Source organism: Brachycentrus maculatus, unplaced genomic scaffold (genome assembly GCF_059751285.1).
Source record: "Brachycentrus maculatus isolate JH-2025_06_01 unplaced genomic scaffold, ASM5975128v1 h1tg000075l, whole genome shotgun sequence".
Classification (NCBI taxonomy): Eukaryota; Metazoa; Arthropoda; class Insecta; order Trichoptera; family Brachycentridae; genus Brachycentrus; species Brachycentrus maculatus.
The window spans coordinates 91,841-109,174 of record NW_028280829.1 but is presented as its reverse complement, the minus strand read 5'-3'; the positions used below and the strand labels follow the sequence as shown (position 1 = coordinate 109,174).

The 17,334-nt window shown below is 32.2% G+C and overlaps 1 protein-coding gene across 1 annotated transcript in view; it reads right to left on the bottom strand.

Annotated features, from left to right (window-relative positions):
• The window catches only part of LOC148311108 (immunoglobulin superfamily DCC subclass member 3-like), a gene marked incomplete at its 5' end in the record, with an annotated part of 50,416 nt that overhangs the window by 26,267 nt on the left and 6,815 nt on the right, over positions 1-17,334 (bottom strand). The window contains 3 exons of the mRNA XM_088257219.1: positions 8,440-8,628; positions 11,503-11,607; positions 12,405-12,534. Of these exons, the coding sequence (XP_088113345.1) occupies positions 8,440-8,628; positions 11,503-11,607; positions 12,405-12,534 (424 nt within the window). The remainder of the gene's footprint in view (positions 1-8,439; positions 8,629-11,502; positions 11,608-12,404; positions 12,535-17,334) is intronic.

Below are 17,334 nucleotides of genomic sequence, written 5' to 3'. Positions count from 1 at the left end.
AGGCGGGGAGTGTATGTCAGGACAGAACAGTGTGGCGTTCCATCCTCTCTGCCTACCCCTGCGGGGAAACGGCGTGATGGTAGTAGTAGAAGTAGCAGCTATTTAACGTGCTTTCATTATTCATTAAGTCATTAAATAACGAAACGACGTATTAAAAAGCTATTTTTTATTGGAAAATTGAGGTAGGCATTATTTGCATGTTGGTTTGGTCAAGTCAGAAGTCTGAATAATCGGCGGGTATGCATGGGGAGATGCATGAACGTGGAAGAGGCGAAGATTGGCAAAGACAGGTTAGTGTGGCGGTCTATACTCCATATCAGACTTCAGAGACCCTTATATTTATCGGTACATATATCGCTCACTCCTTTCAAGAACGTCATAAATCAAAAATCGTCAATTTTCAGTTGTACATGTTTTCAAAATGCCCAGAAAATTTACTATATCCCAGCAAAAAAGGCATGTTTTTAACTTAATATTTACCTGCTGCAGGGCAGAAAGTGTTGTTTTTGCATTTTGAAGAAAAATTATTGTTTAATTATTTTCTGAAATATATTAAATATTTTTCAAATGGAGAAAAAACCTTCAGGTTTTACCTTAAAAGATCTGTTGCACAGTAAAAAGTTCAATAAGTGGCTTGACATTTATTTTTAATACATTGTATTATATTTTTAAACTTTAAAAACGTTCTCCTGAAAAATCAAGCTTTTTGATTTATGACGTTCTTGAAAGGAGTGAGCGATATGGTACAAGATCAAGATCCTAACTGGATTATTTTACATACCAATAAAAGCTTTTTCAAATTAAACCGTAGATGGAAACAGTGAACACAGGTACAGTGTAATTTTTCTTAAAGGAGAATTCTCAAAATTTAATTTCAGAACGCGGACGACCACGAGAGAAGTTGGTCGTACCTTCGCACGCGATTTAAAACAATGTAAATTGAATCAGACTGAGAAAAAAACAGTAAAATATTTTTCTATATATATTTTTTAAATTCTTTTTTTAAATTAAAGTCTTTTCTTTTCATAACCATATATTTATTTGGATTTTTTAAAAATATATTAACGGTGATTTAAGAAAATAAAAATAATAACGTCAAATGTTACCTGGATTTAAAAAAAAGTTGCTATTTAACGCTTGTTAAATCATATTTTTTTAAAAACCAGTGTTAAATTTTTTTTTTTTGACATCTCATTAAAGATGAAGAAAAATATGGAAGTCTGGAATATCTTTGATGATATGTCAAAAATAATATGAAAACAACTCCTATAATTGGAGATAATCTAGTTTTGTGAACAAGTATTTGAACACCCTCAAAATGTTGTAATTAAATAAAAAAAAATTGAAAAATGTTTTTTTTTTGAAAACTGGATGCCATGTTACAAATACGAGGCAATTCGCCAGACGCTAGATGAAAAACGAAAAGTTTTCGAACCGATTTATCGATGGCTGTGGATTGATTTCCCGTTTTGCCGACTGCTTATTCAGGATTATCCCATCCCTGATATCTTATCCGACCGGAATCAGTAGAGATTTTTCAGGAAATCTTTCAGCGAATCGTTAAAAGATATTTATTTGCATCGAGATTTCTCCTTCAGGCGATGCTTGTCGTTTTTACTATGGGCGCAAATTTTGCGAATCATGCGCTTTTTAGGGGTAACGTTTTTGACATTCGAATAAAATGCGAAATTGCCAAATCTAATTCAATAGAGTAGAAATCAATGTAACATTTTGTAAACAATGGGTTTTTAATGATTTTTTCTTTCTGTAAATTGATCTGAGAATGTTTGGGTCTTCATATTTACCTGTATTTCCTATAAAACTTTTCAAAATATAGATACAAATGGCGTCGTACGCCAATAATATTTGACATTTCTGAAGAAGACAGCCGTAGGGTAAAATTATTCATTCCACATTCTTTTTAAATCACTTTTTATATTAAAAAAAGGACCTTTAGAACTTTTTTTAAAAGATGATATCCGTCAAGTGACTGCCGTCAGTGTTGACACAAATGTGTAATTTGTGCCCGTTTGATACACACACACACATACATATATATATATATATATATATATATATATATATATATATATATATTTATATATATATATATATATATATATATATATATATATATATATATATATATATATATATATAAATATATATATATATATATATATATATATATATATATATATATATATATATATATATATATATATATATATATATATATATATATATATATATATATATATATATATATATATATATATATAAATATATATATATATATATATATATATATATATATATATATATATATATATATATTATATATATATATATATATATATATATATATATATATATATATATATATATATATATATATATATATAAATATATATATATATATATATATATATATATATATATATATATATATATATATATATATATATATATATATATATATATATATAAATATATATATATATATATATATATATATATATATATATATATATATATATATATATATATATATATATATATATATATATATATATATATATATATATATATATATATATATATATATATATATATATATATATATATATATATATATATATATATATATATATATATATATATATATATATATATATATGTATATATTTGTTTATTGACAAAATAACTGATATGGTAGTCGGTATCAGGTTTCAGGGTGGCGTCAGACTACTGAAAGATAAAATACAAAGATAACAAGTTTGTTTTTTCCTGAAAGAAATTCCTTACAAATCAGAGCTATACAAATACATGTGAAGTGAAAGACGTTTCAGATGTATATCTCATCCAGTCAGTGAAATTATCGTTTCTTCGTATTTGTAAAACAAGCAAGGTTATATTGAACTCTTCAAAATTTTAAAATAATTTTTTAAATTTTCATAAAGATAAAGATTTTTAAATATTGTATTTATAAAGATGTGGTCCCGTGGTTAGTGTCGCGGACTCTTGAGTCAGAGTTTCTAGGTTCGAACCCACTCTACCATGATTTTATACCTATATCTAATAATGAGCCGCTAAGGTTCACAAAAATAGTATTAAATTAGTATTTTTCTATGTAATTAAAATCACAAAAATTTCTCTTTAAAAAAAGGTAAACATAATAAATTAGATTATTATTTTAGAAGGGTAGTTTATTTTATTCTGGGCATTAATAAGGCTTATGATCTGTCATGATCTGGATTAAGTAATCACACTGTGCAATATTAACCATTCTAACCATGATTCTTTTGCTTATCCATCGGTGTTGAGATGTCAATGTACTTTTATTTATTTTGACCTCGCTGGGCATCAAACCTGGGACTTCAATGGTAGCCAAATGTGCTAGTCACATCATTTATTTCGGTATCTTATCTACATTTTTTAATAATTGTTTTTTTTTTATGGTACTGTGTTAATCTAATTCCTTAAATGTATAGTATGTTACTTTTTTGTAAATAATATGGATATTTTAAAATAATATAAATTTTGAAAGAGAGTACTTGCGTCAAAATATTTTCACAACTCGAAAACCTCTTATATTAACCTTTTGTTAGTCGATATAGTGAGAAGCAAGTATGTATCTACTATTGTAAATCAAAGTACTTTTTTTATGGGTTGTTTTTTTTTAACTTAATTTTACTTGAAACGCGAGGCTGATTGTTCTGAAGCGGTAATTAAAGAAATCCTTAGAAGCACAAACCTTCCTAATTATCTCCGCCCTCGCTTGTAATAATTATTGAGGGTGGGAGAGTGAAAAGAGGGTATGTGTCAATTTGGTAGATAAAAATTCGGTGTTTAAAAAAAATATTCATATGTGATCAGACACTGGATTATTCAGCATCCAATTTTAAAGGTATCTCAACTTGAAATTAACGATCTTTAAATTTAATACGAAAGAAGTTAAAAGTCTGACGAATTATTCTTTAAATACTTATTTGTATATTTAAAAAAAAAATAAAAAAGCCATTTTACTATAGTTATTTCATATGCGATTAGACACTGGATTATTCAGCGTACAATTTTATAGGTATTTCAACTTGAAATGAAAGATCTTTCATTTTTATACGAAAGATAGAAGTCTGACCAATTATTCTGTAAATACTTATTTGTACATTTTATAAAACTTTATAAAATTAAATTAGAGCTTGTTTCAAATTTAAATTTTACTTAGTAAATACCAGTATTTATTAAAATCTATTGTGACACGTATTTCGATGCATTCCCCATCATTTTAAAACACGGAATGTCAAACACGTGTCACAATAGATTTAAAAAAATAGTAATATTTACTTAGCAAAACTTATTTTACGAATGGATAGATTTTACCAAAATGTGGCTGATTAATGAAATTTGATCTTTGTTTTTTACCACTTTAATTTTTGGTACTTTTTTCCAACTGGTTTCGACAAGAACCTTGTCATCTTCAAAGATAGATATATGCTAGTCAATCCCTGAATATGACAAGGTATTTGTTTAAACCGGTTGCCGAAAGTACCAAAAGTAAAAGAGGTGAAAAACAAAGCTTGAGTTTTATTTATTGTATAAAGATACACGAGCTACAAAGTATCAGAAAAACATATTCAAGAATTTTTAAAATTATTATAGATTTTACTAATTATTTCTTATAAATCCTGCTATTATTCTAGATATTTCATCCCAAATTACTGGATATAAGAACCCAAATAGAGTAGGTTACAGTCATTAAAAACAGTTATATTTTTCGTCATTATTTCGAAGCGCATCAAATGACACTTATTGCCTTTGTGGCTTCGCAGTCTCAATTGCCGCCAGTCCATAATTTCCCCAAACCACCATTGTCCCTAGTTTCCTTTGTAAATTATATCTCTTTTGTTGCTCGCGATCAAAGTGTCAAAATTCGCCGGAGCGTTCACGACGCGTTTGACTCGGGCGGCTAACACTGAATCGTGCGATAATAATAGCATTCGACATCATATCCAAAAAAAGACAAAAAGTAATACATTCTCAGCATCACTGTTTCCAAATTATCGTGCAATATGTAGAAATGTACAAGATGAAGGGTTTAATTGTTTTAAATCTCTCTAATGCAAATATTTTTATTCTCATTTTTGTTGGTGTAGGCCCTGTGGCCTGTTAGAAGATAAGCTTCCTGCGATATAGATTTCCAGCTGTCACTAATTCTCCTTGGTGGTCTGCCTCCGAGAGTCATCTACCTTGGGGTTGGTCGTGTTGTATAATGTGGGTGAGTCCATTCTCTTGACATGCGCAAACCGTTTGTATTCTCAGTTGCCTTCCCCACCTAACGACATCTTCCATCTCGTTAGACATTGTTTGTTTAAAATCTAAGAACTCCTAGAGTTGTTTGAATATATTGTTCGTTTTTTCAAAATATTAAATATCCATGGCCTGTTTTAAAATTTTGCCATGATTTTGCAATCGAATAAGTGTGTGCTCTTATATTGCAGGTTTTTTTATCTGTGATCGTTTTTTTACCAGTGTGGTAGCATCTTTTGAACGTTACGGCAACACACCAAATTAAAAGATTGCTACTATTGTATTCGACAGATGCTGCCATAGCAGTAAACAATTGTTTATCAAAACAAGCGTGTTTTTCACTGTCAGGTAAATCTAATAGGCAATATCTGTCACTAATCTAGTGATTCAAGAACAAGGTTTCTAAATTGGTTCATATATCTAGAACTTCCAAGAATTTGAGTAGTGCGGTTGTCAATAATGGGTAGAAATGGTGAATGTTGCACACACGTGATCACGTAAACTAGCATATGACGCTCGTCAGCCCCGCAAATACCCAGACTTCCATATTCTTCTTCATCTTTGATGAGATGTCAAAAAATAATATGAAAATAACTCCTGTAATTGGAGATAATCCAGATTTTTTGAACAAGTATTTGGACACACTCAAAATGTTGTCAAAAATCTGTTTAAAATTGAACAAATGAATATTAACTTTGCTATTTGTATAGATTTATTTCTACTGAAAATTGAAATGTCGAAATTTTAAAGCACTGCTTGGTTCGAGAGTAGGGTCCCGAATCATTTTTTATTCAGCAAAGAACAAAGATTTTTGATTATAGCAAGCGACACTGTGAATCAGTAGCTTTGTGAAATTTGCGAGGAGCGAACCAGGAATTCCTTACCCCAAATATTTCAGCATCCTCCAAAACTATTCCTCACATTACACTCGCTCTCGAGGACCTACCCGCCCAGACAGCGGATATTACGTTTAATATACCGCCCTCAACTTTTTTTATTTCCGAATATTTTCCTTAATTTTACGTAATTGTTTTTTTTACGAGTTTTTTGCGAAAGTAATGAATCTTTTCCCGGAATTTCCCCAAATTGGATGATCAAAGAGAAGGGATAGCTTTCCTGTTTTACTTTGTGGACTAGAAAATATCTTCGCGACACCATTTTGAGCTGTTTAATTATAATTTTATTTTTAAAATGAAGTACGCGGAACATGATTTTAACCCTTAATAACTAAACATTCGTCTGGCGGACTACGCAATCAAAAACGTCAAACTAAATAAAAAGTTTTATATTATCCACTGACACTTCGTGATGGAATTGCATTTTTAATTTATTATTAGATTAAAACCAATATTTTTAGCTTTTCCACTTTTTTATTTGACCAGCGACCGGGTTTCGTCGTTACCGACATCATCAGACTGGTCTGATGATGACCAGTCTGATGATGACTGACCAGTCTGATGATGTCGGTAACGACGAAACCCGGTCGCTGGTCAAATAAAAAAGTGGAAAAGCTAAAAATATTGGTTTTAATCTAATAATAAATTAAATAAAAAGTAATATTATTTTTTGACATCTCATCAAAGATGAAGAATAATATGGAAGTCTGGGCATTTACGGGGCTGACGACCGTCATAAGCTGATTTTAGTGATTACTTTACACACGTGTAACATTCTCCAATTCTACCCATTATTGACAACCACACTGCTCAAATTCTTGGAAGTTCTATATATATGAACCAATTTTGAAACGTTGTTCTTGAATTACTAGAACTTCACTAGGGACACCTATTGGTGAGATAAAAAGAAGCTAGTTATTAAGCAAAAGCTCTTTTGTTAGTATGTGAGGTCCGAATCCTGGATTATAATCACATACATCACTCATTCCTTTCAAGAACGTCATAAATCAAAAAACTTGATTTTTCAGGAGAACGTTTTTAAAGTTTAAAAATACAGTACAATGTATTAAAAATAAATATCAAGCCACGTATTGAACTTTTTACTGTGCAACAGATCTTTTTGGGTAAACCCTGAAGGTTTTTGCCCATTTGAAAAATATATTTAAAAAAGTATATTAAAAAAAATAATTAAACAATACCTTTTCTTCAAAACGCTTATACAACACTTTCTGCCCTGTAGCGGGTAAATATTGAGTTAAAAATACGCCTCTTTTGTTGGGATATAGTACATTTTCTGGGCATTCTAAAAACATGCACAACTTGAAAATTGACGATTTTTGATTTATGACGTTCTTGAAAGGAGTGTGCGACAAGAGAAACGCCAGAAAATATAATTCTCATTTTTATTATTTTAGCTACTAATTTGACGTTTAGCTATAGCTTACAATTTAGGTCAAAATAAGGATATTGTTAAATATTGGAGTTTAATATCAGTAATATTTATCCTTCACCTACCTCCCTGGGAATCAAACCTGCGGCTTCCAGTACGGTACTCGCTTCCAGTACTCGCTAACCATTACACTACAGTGTTGGTCATTAGTTAGCTATATTATCATGCCATAAAGATGAAGAGTGCACAATTGAGTCCTGGTTCCAACTCTAATGTATGGAAGTGAAACATGGAGTTGGCAAAAGAAGGATGAAAGTAGACTGAATGCAGTCGAAATGCGATCTCTCAGAAGAATGTGCGACAAAACGATGTATGATAGATGTGCGAATAGTGAAATAAGGAAGGAATGCAAAGCTGAGATAAGCATTATCGATAAAATTAAGAAAGGTGTGTTGAGATCGTTTGGACATGTAGAACGAATGAGTGAGGAAAGAACGGTAAAACAAATTTATGAGGCGAATGTAAGTGAAAAAAGGAGCAGAGGAAGACCGAGAAAAACATGGCACGATCAGGAATGCCAAATACTTGAAAGTGGCCAGGTTAGGAGTCGTAACAATCGGCGGGTATGTATGAGGAGATGCATGAACGTGGAAAAGGCGAAGAATGTTTGCAAAGACAGAGTGGTGTGGCGTTCTATTCTCTCTGCCTACCCCTGCGGGGAAGCGGCGTGAGGGTTAGTTAGTTAGTTAGTTTTAAGATGAAGAGTGCCTCTAAAATATAGTTAGTTACATCATTCACAGCATTATTCAGCAGCAATTAGTACATATATGGCGGAGGTCTCACCAGTGACGAGAATGGTGTGCTCCCTGAGCACCTGCAGGCGGCCCTGCGAGCCCCTAGAGAGCCCCTCGCAGCGGTAGCGCCCGGCCTGCTGGTACAGCAGCCCCCGTAGAGAGAGCGCCCCGTGGGGGGCCTGCGCCCCCGCGCCCGCCCAGCGGCTGCCCGACCAGCGCCCCCAACAGCCGATGCTGCCTGAAGAGTAAAAACGAAGATTTAAAAATGAATAAAAAAAATATCAAATAAGTTGGAAAGAATATTAAATACATTCCTTGACTATTTTTTTTATACTTTTTTAATATTATATAAACTGTATATTTTTTATTATTATTTTGGCATTCACTTTGTGGTAAGACATGATAAAATTGTAAGAGAAAAATACTAGTTTTTTTAACCATTCGAGTTCATTTTATTATGACAACTAGTTTCGGAAGCTATGCTACCATCTTCAGGTCTAAATTTAAACTAAAACATAATAAATAAAAAAGAGGGGTAAGTTTGGGGGAAGGGGGGTTAGTCAAGGGGGCGGTGTTTAAAAATAAAGGAAAAATCGAAAGCAAAGGTGAAGAATTTTTGAAACAATATATAAACAATATATCATGGCAACTTGGTTTGTAAGCATAGCTTCCAAAACTAGTTGTTAGTTCGCAACTATTAACTAGTTGATAATTAGAACTAGTTGCGGAAGGATGTAAGACCATTGAATAAATACATTTTTAAGAAATAATGCAATTTGGATGTTCAATAATGGACAATATGGTGAACGTTACAAAAGTGTATGAAGTGATCACTTTAGCCAGCCAAACGCTAGGTCGCTAGACTTGAGATACTCAGACTTCTTTTTTCATAAAAAAAAGAAAAAAGAGGAAGAATAATACATGTTTCATATCGAGCTGAGACAGGTTTAAAATTTATAATCTAAGTCATTACTACTCAACTCAACCATAGATGCTGCCGAAAACTCACAGAGGAAAGAATGACATTCTCGATCATTCTAAGTTTTCATCGATAATTTTGACTTAGTATTGATAGGCAAAATTTCCCACCCCCGACAATAATAATAATAATAAAACCCTTATCCGTACCCCAATGGTGCATAGGGCACTGCGTCATATAAACGCAGTGTTATCTTGATCGTTTACACATGAAGGAAAGGTGATCAGCCTTCCGCTTCAGGTACCAGTCCAGGGTAATATTGAATAAATATTGCAGTGAAAAAATCACTTATATTTATTTGACCCCCCTGGGTATCGAGCCCGGGACCTCCAGAACGGTAGCTGAGCGTGCTGACCATTACACTACGGAAGCGTACAAAGACCATTAAAAAGAACATCACAATTTTTGTACCAATAAATCAAGGGTATTTTTAGATACGATTTATTTTTCTTATTCCGATGGCCTGTTTTTCTGCCACCCGTATAGTTCAAGTAAATAATTGATAACCCGTCGTTAGACCTGCTAAACGATTCATTGAAATAATTCACCGCCCAGGTTTATCTCAATTAACCATCTAACTCTTTCAGAATAGAATAAATGGGCAATTGAGTATCAAAACGTGTCGAAAGGCATTGAGTTATTTATATTTTTTCAGAAGAGAAAAAAAAATGTTTTTAAAACGAATTAAACATACAATTATATGTATTGTTTCGGCATTCACTTTGTGGTTAGATAAAATGAAATTGAAAAAACTTTTTTTTTACCATTTGAGCTATATTTATTTTAACATAAATTAACAAAAAATTAATAAAACTCAAAATGTAAAAAAAACAAGAGTTTTCATTTACAATCACAATTATAGGCCATATTATTTTTTGACATCTCATCAAAGATGAAGAAGAATATGGAAGTCTGGGCATTTACGGGGCTGACGACCGTCATAGGCTGGTTTAAGTGATCACTTTACACACGTGTAACATTCACCAATTCTACCCATTATTAACAACCACACTACTCAAATTCTTGAAAGTTCTATTTATATGAAACAATTTTGAAACATTGTTCTTGAACAACTAGAACTTCACTAGAGACATCTATTGGTGGGATGAAAATTTGTATTTTGTAAAACAAGTATTTGGACACACTCAAAATGTTGCAAAGTTGTTTGTTTAATAATTTATATTGTTATGGGAAAACGCGTTTCTTAAAACGAATTTGCTCCTGGAACGAATTTAGTTCGTTATACGAGGTATCACCGTGTTTGTAATGGTCTTGCCACCCCTGAATACAAAAAAGTACATAAATGATTATATTTTGATACTCTCGTACAAAAATTTATTATTCTCATCGCTCTGACGGGAAAGTAAACGTGTTTTAATTGTTTGGCTAAACCTCCGACGGCTGACGTCACAAATACGTCACGTTTAATTGTCTGTTTGACTTGGAGGGGGTTTTCGTAATAAAAATGACGTGAACCCAATTAAAGTGATTTGGCTTCGCTTCAGTTGAGAATAATTGACTCAATTAGCAAAGGGGTTGACATTTCTCGCAGCGTCGATAGCTTGCGGCAGACGCATTAATAATTTCTTTTAATATCTTGTTTATAATATTTGTTATTATATCGCTCACTCCTTTTAAGAACGTCATAAATCAAAAATCGTCAATTTTCAGTTGTGCATGTTTTCGAAATGCCCAGAAAATGTACTATATCCCAACAAAAGAGGCATATTTTGAACTTAACATTTACCCGCTATAGGGAAGAACGTGCTGTTTTTGCATTTTGAAGAAAGGTATTGTTTAATAATTTTTTTAAATCTAGTAAATTTTTTTCAAATGGAGAAAAAACCTTCAGGTTTTACCTAAAAATATCTGTTGCACACTAAAAAGTTCAATAAGTGGCTTGATATTTATTTTTACTACATAGTATTATATTTTTAAATTTTAAAAACGTTCTCCAGAAAAATCAAGTTTTTTTATTTATGACGTTCTTGAAAGGAGTGAGCGATATATAAACACATTGTAAAATAATATTAAAACTATTATTCGATCAAACAATATTATTTCATCATTTCAATGCATCGAACATTCGTACATTGACGGCCATCATCCAACACATATGAAACACCTTCTTACCTGTGGGACATTGCAACTGGACGGCTCCTCCCAAAGCTACCTCGACTTCTCCAGATGTTGGCTTCTCGCCTTCGTCAGGTTCTTCAGTCGCTTCAACAACGTCATCTGAAATCATTCATAAAAAAACATTATCACAAAATCCTTTTGTAGCATACGAGTATATACTGCCAAAGCGATTAAGAGAAAAAGAGGATTGTTTTATTGCTTTTTTTAAACAGATAAATATTTGTGTTTTTATAATTTATAAAAATATTTCAATTTCATACATTTCTGTGAGCCTAAGCGGCTCATCATTAGAAATAGGTATCAAATAGTGGTAGAGTGGGTTCGAAGTGAGAAACTCTGACTTAAGAGTCCACGACACTCACCACGGGACCACAATCCGACATGACCCGAGGATCAAGCTGAATATTGTTTACGGCCCATTCCGAACCTACGACGCGCATAACGGTGATTCAGTCTATTCATGGTGAAATGGAAAAAAGTACTGACTACAATATTGTATCACTATCAATTGTTTAAAACTATCAACTGTCAATTATCCAATTGACAGTCTCTAGAAACAATATTGCCAGATTAAAAAATAAACCTCTAAAAAAAACTGTATGTATATAAAGCGTGTTTTTTTCAAAGCGTGTTTTTTTCAAACAGTCTCTAGAAACAATATTGCCAGATTAAAAAATAAACCTCTAAAAAAAACACGCTTTATATACATACAGTAGAACCTCGATTATTTGGACCTCTGTTATCCGGATCGGTCATAATAAAAAAATAACAAAAAAATCAATATTTTTACTGATTTGCACGAAGCGATTTGCTTAGTTGTAACGTTGAAATGCATAATATTTTGGTCTTCAGTTTATGTATTTTTTTTCATATATGGCTGAAACAGAAACACTTACATCGGACATTCAAGAAGTATCCAATGGATGAGAAGACTCCAAGGCTGTGGTTAGCTGTGCACTTGTACCATCCCGAGTGTTCCCGTTTCAGGGACGTGAAATTCAGGAATCCGTCGTCCGTCTGGGGTACCTGGAACAATCATTGTTCAAAATTACAACACAGCTCCTTAACCACACATGTCGTAGTCGTACAGGAGAATGTGACCAACTAACAAAACGTAAAATGTTCAGGAGGGCCATTTAAGTCAATTTTGCTTGGCAAGAAAATACACATCAATGCAGTTGGTCATTTTCAACAAGTCAATATATTATACTACCAAGTTTGAAATCCTTTGGGATTTTTTTAGGGCAATATTAAGCTAGTAAGATATCAAATAGTCAATGATCACGTTTTTGTAAAAAAATGCACTTGGTCACTTTCTCCTGTATATATATGTATATATATACACACACACACACATATTTAATTCAACGATTTAAATTTATAATCACAATATGTTTGAATAAATGGCGGTAATTGAAAAGTAATTTTTTTATAAAAATGTATAAGTATATATGATTTCTTGAATGTTTTTCGCAGATACTTTGTGGCAAATTTAATAAGCTTTCTAAAATTAAAGAACTTTGTTGTTACCACTTTTAACTTTAAACTTTTTATTTTAAACTGATGATGACAAGGTTCTTGTCAAAACCGGTACGTCAAAGTGTACTAACAATAAAAAAGTGGTTAAAAGTTCTTTAATTTTATAAAGTATATATGACCCCAAAGTGACTGCCGAATAAATTAATGAAAATATATTATATCTAAGAGCTTTTCATTCTAAGGATCTACCATATAAAACGGAAATAGGTTTAAAATTTTCCCAATATATAAGGATTTCCACGTTATAAGCTCTACTACGGAGGCTGTATTTCGGAGCCTTTTGATCTTTTACTTTCGAACAGGAAATTTATTTGAAGTATTGAAAGAGGGACCCGTAATCTGTAATTTATTTGATATTTTCAGAAGATTATTGAAAAAAAGGGTTCCTAATATTCGTTCCTGGTGGTCATAATTTCATTTTTCTCCGCTGAAATATTTCTAGTTCTTTTCCGATGGCCATTACTTATCTGCGTTTGGACCGATTTTCAGAAAAAAAACACGATAAAACGATTTGAAAGGACGTAAAAAATATAAGGATTTCTTTATGTATTTAAATCCTTTTGAACGAAATATACAGTGGAATATATCGTAGTCATACAGGAGAAAGTGACCAAGTGCATTTTTTACAAAAACGTTATCATTGACTATTTAATATCTTACTAGCTTAATATTGCCCTGAAAAATTCCCAAAGGATTTTAAACTTGGAAGTATAATATATTGACTTGTTAAAAATGACTAACGGCATTGATGTTTATTTTCTTGCCAAGCAAAATTGATTTGAATGGGCCTCCTGAACATTTTACGTTTTATGTATTAATTTTAAATCAAACACAGATTTTTTTAAAATTAATACAAAAATTAAAATGGAGTTCTACAAATTAAACGCCAAGTCAATAAATATTTTACGTTTTGTCAGTTGGTCACTTTCTCCTGTACGACTACGATATTTATATTCTAAGATAAGATGGAATATTCGATGGCTCGCAATTTAATTTTTCTTTAAAAAAATAATAATAAAACCCTTATCCGCACCCAAATGGTGCATAGGGCACTGCATCTTGATGTTATCTTGATCGTTAAGACATGAAGGAAAGGGGATCAGCCCTCCGCTTCCGGTACCAGTCCAAGGTAATATTGAATAAATATAAGAGTGAAAAAATCACTTATGTTTACTTGACCCCCTGGGAATCGAACCCGGGACCTCCAGTATGGTAGCCGAACGTACTGACCATTACACTACGGAGGCGGACATTACCTGGGGGGGGGGGGAATATTTATTTTATTTATTTATTTATTTCATAGATACATATTTTTTTTACTATATGTATTACGGCTCTGTGGGCATGGCCTGTGATGAGCCGAAATACTTGCATGTTAATACATTCTTTTTTTTTATTTGTATTTTTAATTATAGGGTAGCCTGTCCGCCTCCGTAGGGTAATGGTCAGCACGCTCGGCTACCGTTCTGGAGGTCCCGGGTTCGATTCCCAGGCGGGGTCAAATAAATATAAGTGATTTTTTCACTCTAATATTTATTCAATATTACCATGGACTGGTACCTGAAGCGGAGGGCTGATCACCTTTCCTTCGTGTGTTAACGATCAAGATAACACTGTGTTTTTATAATGCAGTGCCCTATGCACCATTGGGGTGTGGATAAGGGTTTTATTATTTTTTTAATTATTTTTTTTTATTATTAGATTATATACATTACATACAAAAGATCCAAAAACAATTTACAGTAAAAAGGTTTTACAATAAAATAATTACACCTGGACTTTGATTAAATCACTTTCTACCTTGTCTAGTGATTTTAAAACAAAGCTATATTTCAATTATAAAATGGAAAATCACAACGTTATTGCTTCAAATATAAAATAAATGAAAAAATGGTTCAAAATGAAATTTACAACAGACATTCATCAATATCCTGAATGCCATGAATAGAATCTTGATAGATGTACTTTATTGAAATGCATTCTTGATTAATGCAACCGGTTTGATGATGCATCTCCCATTCAGTATCATTTAAAAACACCAGAAATATCTTGGCATATTCTATTGTTGCGGAAAAACTTGTATTTTTGTTTCTAACAAAAAGTTATTTCAAATATCCTCGCCAGATTCAATCTGCACTATCGACGAGGTCAACAGATCAAAAGCCGGCAATCTCCTCTACCGAAATTGGAGCAGGCGATACCTCTCTTGCGATCTAGACGAAAACTCGAAAACGAATTACCGAAAAATCGCAATTTGTCGCCAAAACAATGCCAGCATAAACGGAACACAGTGGTTTTAAAACTCTCTGCATATTTTATATTATATTACAGCGGTTCTTTAACATTTTTTGGCGAGCAAACCCTTTTTAATATGAAACAAATCACGAAATGCGATCTCTGAGACGAATGTGTGGCAAAACTATGTAGGAAAGATACACAGAGAAAAATGATCAATATCATTACAGTAGGCCTAGAATATATTCTATTATAAAATTGTTTTATAGAATGTCATACCAATTCGTCTTAGCAATAAATTTTCGCCACTTACAAATTCATGCATCTTCTCACACATACCCGCCGATTGTTCCGACTCCTGACATAATCACTGTGAAGTAGGTACTTGAATTACTTGATCATGCCAAGTTTTCTTGGATCTTTCTCTGCTTATATTTCCAATTACATTCGCTTCATTAATTTCTTCTACTCTTCTTTCTTCACTCATTTGATTCACATGAGGTCAAATAAATATAAGTGATTTTTTCACAATACTTATTTAATACAACCCTGGACTTGTACCTGAAGCGGAGGGCTGTCATCAAGATCACCTTTCTTTTACGTGTTAACGATCAAGACAACATTGCATTTGCATATCGCTCACTCCTTTCAAGAACGTCATAAATCAAAAATCGTCAAAATTCAGTTGTGCATGTTTTTGGAATGCCCAGAAAATGATCTTTATCCCAGCAAAAGATACATATTTTTAACTTAATATTTTTGCATTTTTAAGAAAATGTATTGTTGAGTTATTTTTTTAAATATTCTAACTATTTTTCAAATGGAGAAAAAACATTCAGGTTTTACCTTAAAAGGTCTGTTGCACAGTAAAAAATTCAATACGTGGCTTGATATTTATTTTTAATACATTGTATTCTATTTTTAAACTTTTAAAACGTTCTCCTGAAAAGTCAAGTTTTTTATTATTTATGACGTTCTTGAAAGGAGTGAGCGATATATGTTGAGATTTAGCCTTATAATATATTGCGTAGAACTTCGTAACTTTAACAAAAAACAAATATATTTTAAATATTTTCCAAATTTTTAGTTACGTTTTTTCGTTTCCAGACTAATTTCTGCAGTTTTCGCGACATTTTGCTACCTCATTTAACAATCGCGAGTTGGGAGACTGCTGCCGCCGATTCTACGCGCAAATAATATTCTTCTTTATCAAACTCCCCTATTTAACTCTAGCTTTTGTATTTTCCATTGTTACACTGTTCGTTTTGGACATCAGACAATTTCCTAGCCAGTAGTTGGCTCGCGTCCAAATTCCCCGGCAGAGTGTCTGCACCAAACTCGGGATGGGCAAATAAAAATATCAAAACTGCGACCATCTCCTCCTTTGTGTGTGACGAGCCACTGATACGGGAATGGTCGATTCGGGAGCTGACGATTGGACACAAGAAATCTGGGAGGAAATCCGAGATGATTTGCATATTTCACCTTTTTTATTATTTACATATTATATTGTAAACATTTATTTAAAAGAACAATTATAAATATTTTTTTGCAGAGACACACCTTGTGTTGTGTGTCTTGTCAGTAGAGTTTAGTTGCTGTGTTTGACTCCCATATTAATTGTTAATTCTTGGGACTATCAAACCTTCGTTGTGTGTAAATCGTGTATCATGGTTGTCTGCTAGAAGATTTCGATGTTTTTGTCTAGTTTGTTGTTCAATCTGAATATTTGAGATCGTTCTGACTTATTTAGAGGTAGTTTTGAAATATGAAGCATGGATATAAAAAACTAAGGAAATTAAAGTAATTTTTTTTAAATTTAGTAGTTACAGGGCTTTGCGCACGTGTAACATTTACTGTTCTACCCATGATTGACAACCACACTTCTCAAATTTTCGGAACTCATACCTATGTTTCATATTTAGTTACCGGTATTATTTTTTGATGTCTCAACATAGATGAAGAAGAATATGGAAGTCTTGGCAATTACGGGGCTTACGACCGTGATGGGCTGGTTTAAGTGATAACTTTACACACGTATAACATTCACCA